This window comes from Tenrec ecaudatus, chromosome 10, assembly GCF_050624435.1.
Source record: "Tenrec ecaudatus isolate mTenEca1 chromosome 10, mTenEca1.hap1, whole genome shotgun sequence".
Taxonomy (NCBI): domain Eukaryota; kingdom Metazoa; phylum Chordata; class Mammalia; order Afrosoricida; family Tenrecidae; genus Tenrec; species Tenrec ecaudatus.
In genome coordinates, this window is record NC_134539.1 from 108,869,715 (window position 1) to 108,890,658 (window position 20,944).

Here is a 20,944-nt window from a genome sequence, read left to right on the forward strand (position 1 = left end):
AAGGAGCAAGCACCAAGGAAGGGGTGACCACTGTCGCCCTGGGTTTGATTTACACTCCCTGCTGACCACCTAATAAAGGGCACACAGAAGGACACTGCTCCCCCAGACCCTTCCCAGCCCACCCTCACCCTCCAACACCACCCACCCACCCCTCCCGCTGAACTGTTCTTCTCCCCCTCACACAGGACGCCAGGGCTGGACTGGAGCTAAGAGGTCAGCTAGTCCCACTTCCTCATTTCACACCGACGGAAACAGGGGACCAGAAAGGGAAGAAACTAGTCAAGGTCACACAACCAGTCGGGGTCGGGGCCAAGACCAGGAGCCCAGACCCACAAGTCTCTCCCTCCAGGGAGCTTTCCTTTGCATTCTTCCTCCTGAGTCTCCCCAGTGGAGGCCTCCTGGACGTTGCTCACCCCCAACCCTGCCCTGGATGCTAAGCTTGCAGGGGTCAGCGGAGGACCTGTCGCACGGGGAGCCCCTGGGGGACCAGGTTCTCATCCCATCTGCGCACTGCTGGAGGGGTGGGTGGACAGGACTCTGGGAGCCCCCTGAAGGGTACCTCCTGGCCTCTGCCTCTCTGACCCCCACTCATGCTTCCCACTTCCCAGCATGCCTCGGTGTCTCCCTGGCTTGGGGCTGCTCTTTCAGGGGCCCCTGCCTCTCACCAGCTCTCTGAGGATGGTGCTTTTGCCTGGACCACAGGCTCTGCAACTCCGGGGCTCAAAGCTGGAGGGGACTCAGATCTCTCGGCTCCTGTCCATGGGCACACCCCTCCACGAAGCACGTGAGGGAGTGAAGACGCCCATTCGCTGAGGCTTGCGTCCTCTTAGGGACTGGACACAAATGTGTAATGTTGATGGGAAGCCTCACCCTGTGGCTGGCAGACAAGCCACACATGGGTGCATGCCGGGGAGGCCCGGGAGCCCTCCTGACAATTTAATTTAGGGATCCTTCACAGTAGGCAGAGGAGCCCTGGTGGCCTAGTGGTTATATATATATATTGGGGCTGCTAACTACAAGGTCAGCACTTCAAACGCACCAGTCACTCTATGGGAGAAAGACAGGGCTTTCTAATCCTGGAAAGAGTTGCCGTCTCGGAGACTCACAGGGGCTGTTCGTTCTATGCCGTCCTACGCGGGGTCGCTGCGGGTCCACATGGGGTCTGTGACAAGTCCTGTTTTGGTTTTTGGTTTGGGTTTTATTTTGGTTTTCTCAGCAGGGTGGGCTTTCTACTCCCATAAAGAGTTACAGTCTCGAAAACCCACAGGGACAGGTCTACCCTGTCCTATGGGCTCCCTGTGAGTTGATAGCGGCTTGATGGCAATGAGCTTGGTTTGGGTCTCAGTAGGCAAAGGAGCCTTGGTGGAATAAACGTTAGACTGATAACCTCAACATTGATGGTTCAAACCCACCAGCCGCTCCGAGGGAGACAATGAGGCCGTCTGCTCCCATAGACTGACAGTCTCAGAAACCCATAGAGGGGTTGCTTTGAGTCAGAATTTCCTTGGAGTCAGAATCTCCTTGATGCCAAGGGAGTTTGCCCCTGTCCCTCGGTCCACGCCCAGAAGAAAACACCAAATCCAATGTCATTGACTTGATCCTGCCCCACACGGCACTGCTCTGCAGGGTTTTCAGGGCTGGGACCTTCGTGAAGCAGGCTCTAGGCTTCCCTTCTGAGGCCTCCCTGGTTAGGCTCGAACCGCCAACTTTCTCCTGAGTAGTCATGCTTTCTCTTCACCACCCAGGGGTGCCTCTTCTATCTCCGGTTGGCTGTTTGAACTTCCCAGGGGCTGAACTGTCATCCCCAGGCCCTCTGTCCCTTCTCAAGGTCAAGGGAGCTGGAGAGGTTGGCTCTGCTCATCACTTGCATGCACACGCACCTTGCCCCGAGCACAGTGCCCACCTGGCACTCCACAGGCACTGGGTGAGTCAGCGTCCTTTCACCAACAACTTCGTCAACTGGTTTAAGTGGGAATGCCCATTCCTGTGAAAACTGCTGCGCCCGTGGCCTCCAGGGATACCCAGCCCGGGCCTTCTCCAACCTCCAAGTACAATCACCAAGGGCAGTGGGGTCATAGCACGTGCCTGGGTACGTGAGGGGGACCCGCTTGCTGCCAGAGGAGGGGATGTTTTGTGGGTCAGGTGCTGGGCTGTAACCCCATGTAACTGGGTTTGGATGGATGCAACCATCACGCTGCATCCGTTTCTTGTCCCCAAAACCTCTGAGGGAAACGGGTCCTGATGGAGATGGCCAAGAAGCACAGCTGGGGCTCAAATGATTACACAGACCCCATGCCCAGGCCTCGCTGGTTCCCATTAGCAGTGACAAGCGATACCTATCATGTTGAGAGCAGGGAGCTCCGGCCTCTCCCTGCAGAAAGGGCAAAACCACGTACAATCCTAACTCTTGCCCACAGTTTGGGGGAGGCTCGGAGACCAGCTAATGCCTACCATGAAAACTCAATCTCAGTCTACATCTCATAGTCCCAAACGCCACTCTGATAGGGAGAAACTCTGGCCCAAGAGCTTGTGATTGTTTCCTGGGGAGAAGAGGAGCGGAGGGGTTAGCAAAGCCACCTAGTGGGCAGGGCGCTGGCTGTTTAGGATGATGGCCACACTCTCCTTGTCTCACCTGCATGAGGGAGGGCTTGGAACCAATCTGACCAAACACCTGTTGGTCCAGAGGTTTAGGCCCAGAGGCTTACAAACCCTGCTTCCCTTGAAGTTTCGGCATTGAGATGGATCATGTGTTCAGCATGCTTAGACCGGAGGAACCCCGGATCTCACCATCAGCATTTCTCCTGTTCCTTTCCTTTGTTGGCTACCCTCTTCTCTCCGCCCCTTTCCTGATGGGCCCCTCTATGCCTTGTTTCTCCACACCCCCTACCCCCTCAGCTCTACCTTATTCTAAACAAATGCTATTGTCAGGTTCTCAACAGAGCACTCAGGGCTTCACACCCTTGAGTTAGATCCTGCCAAATCTGGGGACAGCAAGGTGGCTGAAAGGCCCTCAAAAGATACTCCCCCCCCAAAAAAAGAAGATACTCCCCACCAACAGGCTCGCTCCCCAATCATGGGCAATCTATCACCACCCTTTCAACCCAGTGCACTGGTCTGTCACCGTCATTGAGTTAGCGCTGGCTCCCACCGACTCGAACAGACAGAGTTCAACTGCCCCTTTGGGGTTTACGAAGCAGTAACCCTTTATAGGAGTAGAAAGTCTCATCCACCCACCCCCACCTCTGCCCCCTTTCCTTGGCACCGAGTCGTTTTGAACTGCTGACCTGCAGTGAGCAGCCCATGGCATATCCCAGCACGCCACCAGGGCTTCGAATGCAGGGTTAGGAACGCCATTTGGGAGAATGGCCTGCCCAAGAGCCATCCCCGGTGATCTTACTGAATCCCGAAGGTCTGGAGAGGCGTCTAAGCTCACCACTTCCCCCTACTGGCGTCCTCTTACCTTGTAGGACGGGGTCTCCGTTGTATCTGGATTCTCAGCCTGCACAACAATGTAGGCGTGCAAGAAATTGGAGGCGATCATATCTGGGACGAAGGGCGTGTTCTCCTCTTGGAAGATGATGGCCACAATGTCGTTGCCAATGTGTCTCTTTCTCTGGAGCTAAGGGAAAGGGATTCCTTTGTTATGAGCCAGGTAAAAGAATCCTGGAAACCGAATCAACCTGGACCAGAAAGCCTTCGTTACGGCTCTTCAGACATCAACCCTGGGCCTCTCTGAGAATTAGATCTCCAGGGAGCACCTTCCATCTGTAGAAGTGTCTCTCTCTCTCTCTCTCTCTCTCTCTCTCTCTCTCTCTCTCTCTCTCTCTCTCTCTCTCTCTCTCTCTCTCTCTCTCTCTCTCTCTGCTAGGCAGAGGGTGGTCAACATCTTATTGAGCTCTACAGTATACAAAAGCTGACTCGGGACCAGGGAGGGACACTCAAAAGTTGAGGCCACCTCTTGCTTGGAAAGGCTGTAACTGTGTCTGTCACAGAGAGACACAAACACAGGTGGGGCCGCCTGAAGGTCACTAACAAAGCCACCAACCAACACGTGCTCAACCAGCTACTACAGGAGCAGGGCCGGTCGGCTCCGGCTGCACCGAGGAGGATGACTTCACGTGGTAATCCGAGAAGGCTTCTCAGGGGAGGGCTCTGGGCAGGGAATGGGTCTTAATGGAGATGTGACAGTGACGTGGACTGGCAGAGCTGAGGAGATAGAATGCCACCAGAGTGGAGTGTCAAGCTAAGAGAGGAAGGGCAGCCTCGCTTTGGGGAGCTCCTGGAGGGGAGAGAAAGCTGGTCTCGATCCAGGATCCCAAGCTCATGACCCTGATCACCCAGCCCCTGCTGGGAATCTGGAGCCAGCCCATCGGTTCAGACTCTTTGCACGCATGATTTCAATGGCAAGCCCCTCCCAGACACCATGTCCTGGCTAGTACTGATCTACATATCAAGCACCTACTACTGAATGCAAACAAATCTGTCTTGGAAGAAGTACGGCCAGAATGCTCGTTAGAGGCAAACACAGCGAGACTTCATCTCCTGTATCTTGGACATGCTGACAGGAGAGAGGGGGTCCTGGAGCAGGGCATCATGCTGGGTGAAGTGGAAGGAGAGGAAGCCCCTGGGCACGATGGATTGACACCACACCTGTAATAGTGGGCGATTGGGATGGTGGTGCCGGCGACGCCAGCTCTTTGCGCTGGGTCCTGTTGAGCACGGGTTGGTATGGGTCAGAACCGACTGCATAGCACCTCGTAACAACTTCCTGCGGTCCTCGAAACTCACAGGGGCAGCTCTCCACTGTTCTGCACAGTGGCTGTGAGCCAGAACCGCCTCGGAGTGACGAATGACTGACTGACTGACTGTAGGCACTAAGCTGGGCCCTTTTACATGGATTTTTCCTGAGCACCCGCTGGACACTCAATGCCATGTGGGGGCACTTGTACCCAAATCATCTCTCCTATGCCACACGTGTACCACTTCACCTCTTGAGAAGATGGAGTGGCTATGTAGTCAGTCCTGGCCAATAGCTTCCGACTGGACTCACAGGAGGAAGGAGAAGGACAGCTCCAGCCTCCGCCTGGGGCCAGGGTGCAGGGAGCCGGACCTGAGACAGAGGCTGGCGGTGAAACGCTGAGAGGCAGCCTAGCGGAGCTACAAAAGGAGCCCTGCTTCCACTTGCTCCTGGAACATGACTCGGAAGCCAAGTCACAGTCCTGTTGGATGGCTTCCTGTTTTCCTCAGAAGCCAGGCCCTGTGTTTACAGTTTTACACCTGAGCTCCCTCCCCACAGCTCTCTGCTCGGAAACAAATGAGGCTCGGTGTGGGCACAGGGCTACGCGCCCTCCTCCTTCTCCTAGAGACCGAAACAGGCCAGCAGAGTGGGGCGAGGCAAGTGGTGACCAGCTGCGGGTTTCGGGGTGCAGGGAGAAGAGCTCGGCCCTCCTGGGACACATGCCTATCAGAGGGGCTGGTGGGGAGAAGGGAAAAGACACACTCGGAAGAAGGGCCTCCCTTCAGCTCCCTGGAGAAGGTGAAGGCCGGATTTCTGACCACAGGCAAACGGGGTGAGGATGCGGCTATGGTCGGGGGCGGCAGCCTCGGGCAGTCACCAGCTTCACGTCAGAGGGGCAGGCAGGAAGGCAGAAGGCTAGTGGCGGGTAGACAAGGAAGAGCCCTCTGCACGACTCTGGCCACAAGCAGGCTAGGTGCCCAATCTGTGTTCAGAGTGATCCGAATCCCCACTGGCAACCGTACAGGAAAGGGTGGCATCCTCGTTTGCAAACAGGACACACGAAGCCTTAGGGTTAAGCAGCGGAACCAGTCATGCCAGTGCCAGAGCTGGTCTCCCGGTTTCCCAAGCAGACCCCATCATCTATTAGGTGAGGACCTGGGAATTCTGCTTCTAGCTCTGCTCCCATCTATTCAACCACCCTCCAAAGAAGCTGCAAAGACTCAAGAAAGACATTCGGCCACCTTGAGCGGTAGGCTCACAGGTCCGGGTGGGAATGGCAGGGGCCCAGCCCCGCCACCCACACAGGGACACTGCGGTGCCCACGTGCAGAGGGAACACAGCCAAGAGAGCTGGCTTTGAAGACACCGCTTAGCTGGAAATGGATGATGAACATGGAGAGGGGATTCAGGTCCCTTGGGCAGGTCGGACGATGAGAACAGAACGCCTGCCTTCGCCTCACCTGGCCCCGCCGGGGCTCCCAAAGGTCTCCCAAACCAGGTTACCTGCTGGGCGTCGCCTTCAGTAAAGGGCAGCTTTGTGGAGACGTGAAACATGATCTCCCTGTCGCGGAATACTGTGTACACGGATTCCAGCCCTGTCTGCCCGTGGGTCACGTCCAGGCCGCCTCGGAAGCTGTCAGTCAAGCCGGGCAGGAGTCAGGAGAGAAAGAGAGAAGAAATGGGTGACGTGCAAACTTCCCAAAGTGCATGGGGGGGAGGGCATGAACCCAATGACGGGGTGGAGGGGGTGGCTGAGGGCAGAGAGACTTAGGATTGGGGGAGCAGGTAGATGTGCGGTCCTGACTATAACTCTGTTACTTAATAGGCAGGGCAATCCTTCCTACCCACTGTCGTAGATGCACAATGAAGAAGCACTGGCAAGGATGGAGAGAGAGTTGGCCCTGCCTACATGGCTGGTAAGGGGCCCTGGTGGCCGAGGGGTGGCATGTTGGGCTGTGAGCCACATGTCGGCAGTTGGAAACCGCCAACAGCTCCTTGGGAGAAAGACCGGGCTTTCTCCTGCTGTAAACAGTTACAGTCTCGGAAACCCACCAGGGGTCTCAGTGAGTCAGCTCAGCTCAATGGCAGTGAGGAGTGAGGACGTGGCCGGGGAGGTAAAACAGCATGGCCACTGTCAGAAAAGCTTGGCAGCTCCTCAAAAGGTTACACATTGGACTACCATGTGACCCAGCGGGTACACTGCTAGGTACAAACCCACAGGTCTGAAAGCAGGAACTCACACAGACTCCCGCCCACTGCTCGGTCTGTGGCATGACTCGTTCCAAAGACTTGGTGGTCCAGGGGTGAAAATCGGCCGTGGGTGAAAACGGAGGAAACCCGAGTCAGACCACCAAGTGGAGGACAGCGGGCAGCCTTGCTGCATCATTACTAGCTCACATCCCTGCCGACCCACTGGGAATCTGTGCCGGCCACACGCCTTAACCGTCACCGTGGGCGCTACTCCTGCCTCACACCGCCGTGTTTGTTGCTGCCAGAAGTTTGTCCGGAATATGTGAAATAGTCAGACAGTCGGTTTTTTCTATTGTAAATAGGAAATGTCAGATAATGAGGTAGCTGATAAGCAAGGGGTGGGTGCACATGCATGCTGGAATTAGCACTAGCCCGCCGATGGATGGATGGATGGATGGATGGATGGATGGATGGATGGATGGATGGATGGATGAACAACAGGAATGTATCCATTACCATGGAATATTCCTCGGCCTTAAAAAGGAACGGAGTACCGATGCATGCTTTAACAGGGATGAGCAGCAGAGACAGGTTAAGTGGAACAAGCCAGCCACAAAAGGCCACGTATTAGATTATGCCAGCTAAATGAAATATCCGGGACGGACAAATCCACAGAGATGGACTAGAGACGGAAAGCAGATTGATGGTGGCCAGGGGCTGGAGTGGGTGGGCCAGGGTGGGCTGGGAAAGGACTAATGAATGGATATATGGGATTACTGTGTTTACATCAACACATAACTATCCGGTCTTCATATATTATCTTAAAAGGGTTTTGCACCCCAAAAGTGCACAGGGCACTCTGGCCCTTTCCCTAATGGCCTGGCAGGTGAGCAAGAAGAGAGGAAGGGGCGCGTCCCTCTCGGCTGGCGTGAAAAGTACTTGGAAAGGCCAGTCTGTCCGCGAGCACGGTCCTCAGGCTCCTGTCAGTGCCTTTTCCATGACCCGTCATTCAGGGCTATGCCGGCACCGCCTTTTCCCTAGGAACGTTGGCACGCGTTTTTCGTGTGCTGACAACTGATCCCATTCCTTGTACTTGTGTTGTTAACCCTCGCACCCCATTGCTGTACGTCCACCCCCAGTCTTCGAACTAGGGCCTCATCAATGGAGTCAGAACCATTCTTGGCTGAAGCCCACCCTTTGAAGTCCTGCAGTGTGATTGTATCTCCTAGAAGGTCCAAGAACTCCTTGAAGGCCAGGCTCTCCTCGTTGTTCCCAAACAGCTCCTCCTCCAGGGTCTGAAAGAGAAACGGGAGTGGAGGTCGGATTTTACAAAAAGCCTTCACAGTACCAAGAGAAGACGATGGCTTCCCAGACACCCCATCCTTTCTCCTCTCTCCCACCACACCTGCCCCCCAGTTTCTGGTCCCGGGAAGTTAATGAGGTCTTTCTTTGGGAGCAAAGGCTGATGGCCAGCGCAAAAGGCCAAGCTGAGACAAGCTCTTGGACTTGATACCCAAATGCTCACTGGCCCTCCAACCGAGGGCTAGTATTCGGGATCCATGAGGAGGGCTCAAAGCGCAGCGGGAATCACAAAGGCCATGGGGCACTGCACTGAACCCACGAGGAAGACCACGTTCAAAGAGGAAGACACTAAGGAGTGCTAACAAGGGCGTAGAGAAAAGAAACCCTCATCAAGTTCAGAGGGCAAAGCAAAACGTACAGACACTCTGGACAACAGCCTGGCAGTTCTTCCGCAGGCTAAGCACAGCGGTACCATACGAGCCAGCAACTCCAAGAGAAAGAACAGCATCGGTCAACATAAAATCGTACATGGATGGACATGGAAAAGTCACCTGGAAAAGCCAGAAAGTGGAACCAACCCAAATGTCCCACTGAGAGAAGAGAAATAAAAGTAACGCGATGGTGTTTGAGAAGAAAGGGACATGACGTCCTGGTGCATATACCGCCTAAATGAACCTTGAAAGCATTGCGCCAAGTGAAAGAAACCAGCCGCAGAGGATCACGTGCCATCTGGTCCCCTATATAACAAATGTCCCCAAGAGGCCAGTCTACAGAGACGGACATCGGTTAGTGGTTGCCTAGGACAGGATGCGGGGTGAGGGGACGGTTAGAAAGAAATGGGCACAGGGTTACTTTTGGAGGGAATCAACATGCTCTAGAATTGATTCTGGCAATAATCGAAACTCTGTGAATAAACTAAAAGCCATCAAACTGCATCCTTTCGGTGGGTGGGCGAATGGTACAGTGTGTAAACAACATCCCCATAAGCTGTTAGCAAACGGCAGCACACTCACCACTAAAGACATAACATCCCATGAGAACACGGCCAAAGCTACGAACAGCTATTTCACCCAAGAGGATAGACAGGTACCTTGTACATGAACAGGGCACGCAGATGACAGGCACAGAAGAGGCTCTGCATCATTCAGCATTAGAACAATGTAAATAAAATCACAATAAGCTCTCACTACATATCCTCAAAACAACTCACGGCCATCGAGTCGATGCCGACTCACAGCAACCCAACAGGACAGGGTAGATCTGCCCTGTGAGTTTCCAAGACAGTAACTCTTGACAGGAATAGAAAGTCCCACCTTCTTCCTGCAGAGCGGCCAGTGGATTCAAAGTGCTGCCCTTGCAGTTAGCGACTGCATGTAACCACTGCATGCAACTAATATAAAACACTGCGCCACCAGGGCTCCTACATAGCCACCAGAATGGCTAAATTTATATTACAACCAGGATATGAGCATTAACAATACAAGCCATCTGTGGTACTTGGGTTTCCCCAGCTTTAAATGAACTCATGTATCTGGGGGTGGGGGGGGTCAAGTGTACATAATTTTATACAAAGGATCCCTGGTGGTCCAATGATATGAGTATTGGTCTGCTAACCATACATTTGTTAGTTCCAAGCCACCAGCTTCTCTACAGGAAAGATGGGGCTGTCTGCCCTCTCCAAGATTTACAGGTTCAAAAGCCTAGGGGACAGTTCTTTGCTATGCTATTGGGTGGCTATGCATCAGAATCCGATCGATGGCAGAGGGGTTGGCTTGGAGTAGGATTATACAAGAATTCTACAAGATGTTACTACTGGGAAAACTAGATGGAAGGTACAGGGGATCTCACTGAAGAATACTGCATGTGGATCTATAACTATATCAAATAAATCATTTAATTTGGGGTGAAAAAAAGGCAAAGCTGAAACAGGCAGCTTGCTCTGCAAACATGGCAGGCTTCAAACACGCACCAGCCCTGCCTTGTCCACAGGCTCCGACCACAGTGGCAGGCAGTGCACAGGGCTGAAGGTGCTGCAAACATGCACAGGCTGCCATCAAGGGGTGCGGGTGACATGAAGACACCCAGTTGGCCTGACTACTGCAAGGAGAAGATCTCCATTAACCTTCCTTCAAACTACAAAGCTCACTGCCACTGAGTCCATGCTGACTCGTGACGACTGCACAGACAGAGTAAAACTGCCTCTGTGGAAGCAGAACGCCTCATCTTTCTCCCAAGGAGCAGCTGGCAGTTTCGAACTGCTTTCCTTGCAGTTGGCAGCCCAATTCATAACCCACTTCACCACCAAAGTTCCTCAATCACCTCCCTCCTCCTTGGTTGATATCAAAAGGAAGGCGACAGCAGGTTCCAAGCTTTTGATAGGCAACAGAAATCTAGTTAGAGTTCTATAACTTACTATGTTTTCAAAGTCTTTCTTTTTGAGAATTCCCTTCATTCCATGGTAAGTGATATTTGTTTCTCAATATAACAACAACAGCAACAAAGCCCAAGTCACTGCCATCGAGTCGAATCTGACTCTCAGTGGCCCTACAGGAAGGACAGAGTAGACCTGACTCTCCAGGGTCCCCAAGGCTGCCGGCTCTCAGGAGGCAGACTGCCACGCCTTTCTCCCACAGGGCTGCTGGTGGGTTGAGTTTGAACCATTGACCTTCAGTTAGCAGCACAGCCCTTCAACCACTGTGCTACCAGTGCTGTATCAAAGGGCCATCGAAACGTTCACTCTGCATAATAAAAGCATTTGCATCTGCAGGGCATCTTTTGAAAGAAAACTAGTCAGCAGTTAATGGGACAAGGGCATTGATAGTGGGAGACCTCGGTTGATGGCCGGTCAATGGACCTTAAGTGTAGCCGCCCCACGTCACCCCGTCTGTCGGTGGAGGCTTGTGTGTTCCTAGGATGCTGAAAAGCTTTCCGTGGTGCTTCCAGACTAAGATGAACTAGGAAGAAAGGCCTGGTGATCTACTTCCAAATGTAACCAATGTTTCCATTGTCCCTCACGAGGTATATTAGTCTGGGTACTTTAAAGAAACAAATCCACAGAAACATGTCTAAGAGAGAGTTTTATATAAAGGTTATATAAAGGTTAAGTGCACATCAAGAAAACATCCCAACCCAGTGCTGCCCAAGTCCACAAGTCCAACATTAACCCGTATATCCAACACCAATCCACAAAGTCCTCCTCCATCTCACAAAACACACACTATGATGCCGACTGCAGGAGGAAAGCCGAGTCAGTGAATGTGTAAACATCTCAGCACTGGCAGGGGTCTCCACACAGCTGTTCCAGCACCCAGGGCTGCATTGGGGTAGGTCCATATGGCTTTTCCTTGGGGATGTCTTGCAGGAAGTCAGCCTTGCAAGCTAAAGCAGGGAACTGCTAAGGCAGCTGCACCCTGGTGCGATCCTTACAAAGCAAGAGACTTGAGAACTAGAAAGGTGAGGCTCATCGAGCCATTTTTCTCTCTGCCCTTCAATTAACCCCACATGTTTATCAGCCAGGTTGGCACAATAAACTAACTCACGAGGGTCCGATTGACAGCCAATAATGGGAACGGCACAGGATTGGACAAAGCAGCATTTTGTTGGTTTTTGCCTAGGGCGTCCATGAATCGAGGGTCAGCTAGACCACAGGTGACAACAGTTATCAGGGTACGTGGTAGACAGGTGTGATAAAAATCATTAACAGTGGCACGTGGTAGAGAAAGTGGCCTGAAACAATCCTGTCTGTAATTTGTGAGTGTCTGAAGACTGGGAAACAGTGCCCTACAATGCAGTTCAGCAAACTGCAGTCTCTGGGCCAAGTCTGTCCCCCTGCCTGTTTGGGTAAATAAAGTTTTATTGGCACCCAGGCACGTCCATTCACTCACATGGTATCTGGAGTCTCCGTCATACCACACAGGTGGGCTTGGGAGGCTGTGATAGACCCCATAGAGCCTCCAGGGTCTCGTACACTTGCTATCTGGCCTTTGGAAGGAAACATTTGCTGGCTCCTGGTCTACAGCATGCCAGGAAGGGCATCACAGCTCCATAGCCAGGTGTCTGGTTTGCCCCGGGTTGGGAGGCAGAGGGCAGGCTGTCCTCCTGAGACAGCTACTCTCAGGCAAGCTCTGTGTCCTGCTGGGAAAGCCACTTCAAGTGCACGCGTGTGTGCATGTCTCTTCCAGGCTCACACACCGTCAGCAGGGCCATTCTCATCGACCACACCCTCGGGGAGGGGCCTTGGTCATCTCCGCCTCTCCCTCGGCACCCAGCATGGTGCCTGACAGACAGGAGATGTAGGTGGGGTGTAGTTAGATCCCAGAACTGGCAAGAGGACTTTCACGCAACGTATGTTCATCTTAAACATTCCCGCGGCTGTAAGTTTACAAAGCAATGGCCTGCCTCGTTGTTCATCTTTTTAAAAAGGCTTCTGTCTTCTGGGCTTTTCCCGCCAAGCAGCATCAAGGGCATGAACAACACACAAGACTCCGTCTCCCAGGTCGGTGGCTAACGTCAGTCATGATAGCCTGGCTGGAACACTGGTCTGTGAACCCTTGATATGGAACCACGGGAGGTCTGCTGGCACAGCGCTCTGGCTGCTAACAGAAAGGTCAGCAGTTCAAACCGAGCAGCCACTCCGAGGGACAAAGACGGCGCGGTCTGCTTCTGTAAAGAAAGCACAGCTCTGGAAGCCTAACGGGCAAGGTTACCCTGTTCTACACCCTGTTCTACAGGCCACGCTTAGTCCAGTCCACGGCCTCCAGGAGGTTGGTTTTGGTAAACTTCACAAGCAAAACATGGGGGGCGTTTTGTAAACAGAGCTTAGGAGATAAAACTGCAATGGGCATGGCCTTCTCCTGAGGATTCTGGGAAATCCTGTCTTCCTCCCTGGAGGCAGTACACACACTCTCTCTGTAAGACATTCCTGTTGACAAGCCAGATGGAGCTATGCTCATGGAGCCAGAGCATGGGGCTGAAGGAGCCCTGTTGAGACTCACACCAGTGCTGAGATGCTTCCAGCACCAATGGATCTACAAGACTTTCCAAGCACTGGCCTGTGCTCTTCCTGAATTTGGCATTATTGCATGTGTTGCGTGAGTCTGAAGAGGCATTTATAGACTGGTATCAGAAATATGGGCTAACATTGGACTTATGGACTTGATCTGTATTGGGCTTGGATGTTTTCTTAATATACAATTACTTTTTGATATAAGCTCTTCCTTATATAAAACAAAACAAACTGTGATATGTGAAAGTAATTGCAGGGACTACCTGAGTAATCTCTCTTAAATTATGAGCTTCTTCTGTGTTGTGCTCTCAGCTACTTAGCGTGATTGCAAGTGAGCACACAGTGCTTCGTGCTCTAATGTCGTCAATCCAAGAGAGATGTCCTCGTGCAAAAATAAAGAAAGCCAATTAAGTCAGCCAGAGCATGTGAAATGATAACCTCCGCAGACCACAACTGTCAAACCCAAACTCACGGCCATCGCGTGATGCCGGCTCACAGTGACCCTATGGGACAGCGTCCAACTGCCCCTGTGGGTTTCCAGGACTGTAACTCTTTACTTGAGTCGATGGCCTCAACCGACCACAGCAGGGCCCCAAGGTTCATGCATTCGTGAGTGCCCGTGCTGATGCAAAGGTGAAATGGCTCCATAGGTCCTAGGTGCGGTAACATCCCTGGTCCCAGGATGTTCACGATGGGATAGAGGCAGGGACAATGGACAGGTCTTGTGGTCAACGAAGGGTGGGGTACGCTGAGTTCAAAAAAGCTACAGTGTTCTCTTCCTTGGGGGTTCTTACTGACACCCCCGCCCACTGCTTTCAAGCCCATTTGACTAACAGCCACCGTGTGTATGGGGCATTCTTAGGAGTGTCTCCACACAGTCTAGTGTTTCCTCAGAAAGCTAAACAGAACATTGCCATAGGACCCAACAATTCCACTCCTAGCGATACATCCCAAAGACCTGAGAGCAGGGACGCAAACAGGAACGTGTGCACTCATGCTCAAAGCAGCATCCGTCACAAAGAGCCAAAAGATAGGAAACAACTACACCACATGTTCACCAATGGAAGAATAGATAAGCCCAACATGATGTACACGTATGACAGAATACTCTTAAGCCATGGAGAGAAATGAAGCTCCGACACATGCCCCCACCTGGAGGAACCTGGACAACCCTGCTGAGTGAACTAAGCCCAACACCAAAGAACAAATATTGCAGATGGCCTCATCTGTACGAAACACAGACCAAAGCTCACCACTGGTGACCGGGGGTAGGTGGGAGGGAGAAATCAGGGTATGACTGCAGGGGGACTTCATGGTTATCAAAGGTGATGGAAAACACTGGAAACAGATTGTGCTGATGGTAGCATGGAGAATATAATTATTGTCACTGAGTAATTGGTTACAATGAGAAACGTTTTGTTGTGTATATATATATGTCACCCCCATTTTTTTTAAAAAGGTTTTGACGTTTCCCCACAACCAGCTGTTTATTCACAATGTACCTCACCAGACCAGAGTCCCTCAGAGAGAGCTCAGAGAGAGCATTCTGGCCAACTAACTCCACAGCAGCATTCAAACACGCTGGTCAATTGTTAACAACCGGCTCTCCCAAGAAGGGAGATGGAAGCCCTAGTGTTTGCCAATTACCACGGTGAAAATCCGCCCACCACTGCTGATCCCAAACGATGGACATGGCCCACAGCACACAAAGTTGAAGGAGATGGCGCACAACCACTCCTGGGAGAGGGGAGAAAAAGTGAACTCCGAGCTGGGAGAACACTGGAGATGGGAGCAGCTTGCACGGATCCATCCCGTCTGCCGACTCTGATTTCCCTTGTGGCCAACAGGCCACGGAGAATTAAGAGCTGAGGTGGTGGTGGTTGGCTTCTGCCGCCCGAGTCCCCCAAGTCCGCTCCGACGCATGGCGCCCATCTATGCAACAGAAAGAAGCCTTGCCCAGCCGAGGCCACCTTCCCAGTCACCTCTGAGCGCGTCCCTGAGGCTACTGCACCCATCCATTGCACCGAGGGTCTCTCTCACCCTCTCTGCTCTCTGTGCCCCAAACCAAGGTCTTCCTCTGGCCACGGATCCCTCTGCACTGTGTCCAGAGCCAGCCAGCCGCCGTGCGGAGCTGAGCTAGCCAAGCAGAATCAGAACACAGCGGTGCAGACTTATAGCCCCTCTGATAGAACCCTTCTGTGAGCACATTCTGCCCCCCCCCACCCCACCCCTCTAGACCGTGCCATGTTCAGCAAGTGTGAACATGTGTTGTTCCCGGGGCCGTGGGGAGGGGAGAGGATGGTCCTCCGTGAGAAGCCGTGGGGTCCAGGGACTGGTCTGGATGCTCGGTGCTTACCTGCTTGGCTTGTTGATAAATGACCCCAAACTTGAATGTGTTGTTGACGTCGTGTTCGTCGTAGGACACAATCATGTGGGAGGCCTGGAAAAGAACAAGGGAAGCAAGGAGGAGATCACTCGTCCGCCGGGAGGCAGGCGAGGAAACGCATGGAAGGGAGAAAGACCGCCTGCGGGGAGACGCTCAGGAACACGGGAGGAAGGTGGAGAGATGCGCCCACGGAGAAGACGCCAGGGCCTCCTCCAGCAGTGCCCCCTCCCCTCCGTCACCCATCCCATCTCCATTCAGAGACGCTGCCCAAGGTCTGGGGCGCAGGGAATCCAGTGGAACTCGGGGAGCTGATGTACACTGAGACCTCCTTTGCGGTGTGGAAAGGAAGGAACGTGTCTAGGTGTCGGTGAGGGTGCCGCTCATTCAAACACCACCTCTAATCAGCAGGGATTCTGAACAAGCCCCTGCTCCCTCTCCGCCTTCCATCCCCTCACCCATCTAGTCACTGGGGGGTGGGGGTGGGGGTGGGGGGGTGGGAGTCCCAGTGACATTGTCAGAGGGGGTGATGCAAAAAAACCACAGTCCATACATTTTGCGTACAACCTTCCAGCAGAAATATTTTCTCTTGTGTTAAAATATTCCTGGAGTTATTTATAACAACAAAAACGTTTTGGGTGAGCTGAACTAATCTGTTTCAATATCCCTGCAGGGCGAATGTTCTACTCTTGTTTCCCTTGGGAGCCTTCTCCTACTCTCTGGTCGGAGCGGTGGCTGCGCTCCGTGACAATGTCACTGCAGATCACAGGTGTCATCTGCACGCGCGACAAGCTCCCGGTTCTCTGATGCTGGTGTTTCCCAGCCTCTGCTTCTGCCGCGTCCTCCGCTGTGTTAGCTGCAATATTGTGGTGCTCCTTGTGACCCTCTGTCAGCACCAAGGAGCCCTGTGCGGCTGCTAACTGCAACATCAGCAGTTTGAAACCACCAGTGGCTCCTCGGGAGAAAGAGGAGGCTTTCTGCTCCGCTGACGTCGGGCAGGGCAAGATGTGACAAAATAATCATTTATAAATGATCAAGGGCTCAGGACGGAGGGGGGCGGGGAGGGAGGGGGGAATGAGGAGCTGATGCCAGAGGCTTGGGTGGAGAGCAAATGTTTTGAGAATGATGAGGGCAATGAATGTACAGATGTGCTTGACACAATGGATGGATGTATGGATTGTGATAAGAGTTGTATGAGCCCCTAATAAAAAGATTTAAAATAAATAAACAGAATTGAGATTTAAATTGAATTAAAAAAAAGATTTTCAGTCTTAGCAAACCCACAGAGGCATTTCTAGCCCATCACTTGGAATCGACTCAGTGCAGTGAGTTTGAATTTTGAGTGTTGATATCCACCTTTTTTTTTTTTTTTTGAGGAAGTAGTAATTCAAGAAAGAATGAGAAAGTTAAAAGAGGCTTCCACGCAGGTACGAATAATATTGTGCCTTATAATATTGTAACTCGCTATAGAAAGGTTTTTGAAAACAATTTTGTGGAAAGTGTTCCTATAATCTAAGAAATCTTACTCTTATGTAATGTACAACTCGATCACATATTATTCTGTGATTGAAGTTGATTTTTTAAATTACAGACGCGGTCCCTGGGCCTATAAAAGCCTGGGAACAAAGAGTCCGGGGCTGATTCCCTTTGGACGCTGCATCCCCGCTACTCCGGACAGTGGAGGGAGGAAGCCCTAGCTCGAGCTAGCTAATAAACTCCTTTTGCCGCTTTTGCATCTAAAAAAAAATTACAGAAGTTTCTGCAGGGAGCTCTGGCGGCATGATGGGTTACAAATGGGACTTCAAGCCGCAAGGTCAGCAGTTCGAAACCACTCCGTGGCCGTGAGTTTGCATTTTTGAAGGATTCGGCATGGTCTGGAATAGGAGGAGGCCCATGGGGTGGGGGTGGGGCTGCCTGAGTTACTGCACACAGTGCCACCAACCTGAGGACACTGCTGGCCCTCACCGGTGAAATTAGAGGGGACTGAGGAGACCACTCGAGAGAGGAACCTATCCTAGTACAATAGACGAAGAACAAAATGTGACCTCTCGTTCTGGGGCATTTTCCATCGTGCTTCTAAGGTCGGCACCGGTGGGGCAGTAACACTGAGCTCTAGCCTGGAATTCACCACTCCGGCTGCACACTGAGCTTCTCGGAGCCTCAGCACCCTCCATCCTATGGAGATGTGCGGGAGGCAAGACTCTTTGGAAGCACGCACGGAAGGTGCCGAGCACAGACGACGAACATCATTGCCATGGTCATCTACAACATGAAGTCACGCATGACTACAGCAAAACCATGGACGCCACTGTTACTCCAAAAGATCCACACATGAAGCTGTTGTTCCTCCGTAAGACCCCCCCCCCCCCCGCTCCAGGCGGGGCCGCCATCTTACGGCCCTTCCCCAAAGACCTCTGCGCTCTGTGACTGACACCACCGCCAAACAGCGTTTGCGCAGCCTCAAGGTACTCCAACCACGGGTTGGTTTTTTTTTTATAATGTTCTTGAAGTTTGGGGTGGGGGTGGGTAAAGAAGTCTGAAGGGGCCAGTTCAGGCCTGTAGGATCAATATGGTAAGGTTTCCCAATGAAATTCTTGGAGGGCAGCCCTCATGACCCTTACAGAATGAGCAGGTGCGCAGTGGATGGGAACCAGTTGCTCTGTGCAGTGTTCCTGGCCTATGTCTCATCAATGCAGTCTTCAAGTTTCATAACATTTCCTCATCAGAAGCCCTTGCGATGGTGCCTATCAGGAAAACTTGTCGGGATCACCCTTCTGTCATCACCTTCTGGGCTGACCTCTCTGCCTTGATTTCCCTGGGAAGCTGCTGCTTCGCCAGCGCCCTTTTTTCATGAAGGCTAACACAGGTGTGCTCTGAAAAGAACGCATCTGCTGCCATCCCCTGTTCATGGGACGGGTTTAAACCCATTTTGTTCGGAATAAACCCATGCATGTATGAATCGGAACACAGGTGGCAATACCTTCGGATTTACCCTCGTATAAAACTCTCCAGGAAAGCAGAGCTGAACCGGCTTGTTGGAAAAGGGAAGATTTGGGAAGCTGCTGGGATTCCTTCAGTCATGGTGGACTCTGTGTGTCAACTTGGCCAAGCTGTGGTTCTCGGTGGTTTTACCAGACACTAGACTAGCTGCTGTCCCATGATGTGATCATCTTCCATAATCTAATCTAATCTAATGCAGTCCATCAGGTGAAAGGGGAGTTCCTTCCGGTGTGGACGACATTTAAATTCCCCAATCCAAGCTCACTGCCATCTAATGGATTCTGACTCACAGTGGCTCTAAAGGACAGAGCAGAACTGCCCCTCTGGGTTTCCAAGGCTGTCACTCTTTCCATGAGTAATGTAATATAAAACAGATCTTTTGATGGGTCTCTCTCTCTCTCTCTCTCTCTCTCTCTCTCTCTCTCTCTCTCTCTCTCTCTCTCTCTCTCTCTGGTGGACCAGAGCCTATGGAAGTGTCCAGCTTGCCACTTGATGGTCTGAATCTGTTTCTCACTGGTTCACTTTCTCTAGAGAACCCTGAGATGTACTCTCTCCTTGAAAAAGAATAAAGAGAGGGTGTGCATGCTCTGCTGGGGGAACAATCAGTAAGTTGGGGCTGAGTTGTTGGCTGGAATGGGCAGCCCACGCTGGTGGCTGCTGGAGGGGATGGACACTTCTCAGCCCGGGCTCAGAGCGGGAAGAGAGTGCTCTACTTCTGCCTGGGAAGAGTCCAAGGGGAAAAGCAGCTGCCCCACCAGGGAGAGGCACCAGGCCACGGAGACCTTCCAGGGAGCACGCTAAACCCTGTGAATTTTTAAAAACACACACACAGATCTCCACCAGATTAATGTCCCAGCTGGGCTAAGCAGTCCTTCGAATATAAAAAACATGAAAATACAGCTGCTCCCCCATTACTGCCCGGGCCAGGGGCCTCCCAAGTTACACAGAGAGCGATGCAAATGAACGGCCTTTGGGCCTCTCGGTAGATATGATTTGACAACAAAACCAGCCAAACGTGCAGTGAAGTGAGGCTGTTGTGCTGGGCGATCATGGTTGATTAAACCTCACTAATTCAGCTTTAATTACAAAGGCTCGGTCGGTCTGCAGGATAGGAAATGTTCAGGGGAAGTGCAGCATTGTCCAGTAAGTGCTCCCAGACACTCACATGGCTAAAAAGAAGGCCGTGGAGAGCAGCAGGGCTCTAGCAAGTGCTCCCTCCGGGGCAGACTCTGTTATTAGCTCATCAACTGCAGCGGGAGGGGGGGGTGGCGCGGGGGGCAGTGGCTATCGAGTAGCTGCAGCACATGGAAACCCCAAGTGCAACAGAACAAAAGGCAGCCACCGCTTTGCAATCATTGGGCTGCTCACATCCACCCGAGCAGAGGCTTCTGGGTATTCTGAGTGCCTTCCAAGGTAGGGGGCTCAGCTTCCAGCCCAATCTCAGACAAGATTCTGCTGTGAACCTGGGTGTTCAGGGGCGAACTCTTGGACACCGATCTCCAGGCTTTTCTTTCTAGTCACTTTTAGTCTGGAAGCTCTCCCGGAGCCCGCTGCCAAGGTCACGGTGTCAATCCATCCCATCGAGGGTCTTCCTCCTCATCAGTGATCTCCTACTCTACCAAGCAGGAGGTCCTTCTCCCGGGACTGGTCTCTCCTATAACACGCCCAAAGCACGTGTGACTCCAATGTCACAGCAACACCCCAGTGGTGTGGTAGCACGGATCCTTAGGTGGGGCATTCTATAACGGTCCGGGCATTAGTTCCAGGGATGTCGCGGCCAGGTCACTGACCTCTCTTCCCTACCAAACATGGCCCCTCACGGTTCCTGGTGGCCAGCAGGCCACAGGTGTAGCGCCCCCTGGGGCCACAGCCGGAAGCTCAGACGTGCTGCTGGACCATGACTTCTGTCTCAGATGGAACCTACTGGCTGGAGACTAAACAGCGCAGCACCAGGTCTTCTGTGACCCGTTGCAAGCAGCTCACTGTTCAGAGTGATTTAAGTCCTGCCCCACTGCAATTGCTCTTGAGTGAGATTGTGGGTTTGCTCTGTTATTATTGCTCCTCTCTCCACTCATACCCCGACAGCGGAATGAGGGCGGGGGTCAAGATCCAGCCACATCCTTAGCAGACCAGTGACAGAGAGCCAGCCAGTGTATTAACCAGGGCCAGAGCAGCGGTGACATGGGCAGTGGGGAGGGGCGGTCTGGCCTTTTATTTCTGAATGAATTTCCACTTCCTCCACCTCTAAGGCCCAGGGTTGCAAAGTGGACCTGCACCAGCCCTAGAGCCCCAGGCAGAACCATCCCCCTTGTCCACCCCCCACCCCA

At 52.6% G+C, this 20,944-nt stretch overlaps 1 protein-coding gene across 1 annotated transcript in view; it reads right to left on the bottom strand.

Moving 5' to 3' along the window:
• Positions 1–20,944, bottom strand: part of RAP1GAP2 (RAP1 GTPase activating protein 2) — a 273,779-nt gene that overhangs the window by 30,455 nt on the left and 222,380 nt on the right. The window contains exons 12-15 of the mRNA XM_075559607.1: positions 15,591–15,674; positions 8,122–8,222; positions 6,241–6,370; positions 3,461–3,619 (exon numbers count right to left, since the gene is read on the bottom strand). Coding sequence (XP_075415722.1) covers positions 3,461–3,619; positions 6,241–6,370; positions 8,122–8,222; positions 15,591–15,674 — 474 coding nt within the window. The remainder of the gene's footprint in view (positions 1–3,460; positions 3,620–6,240; positions 6,371–8,121; positions 8,223–15,590; positions 15,675–20,944) is intronic.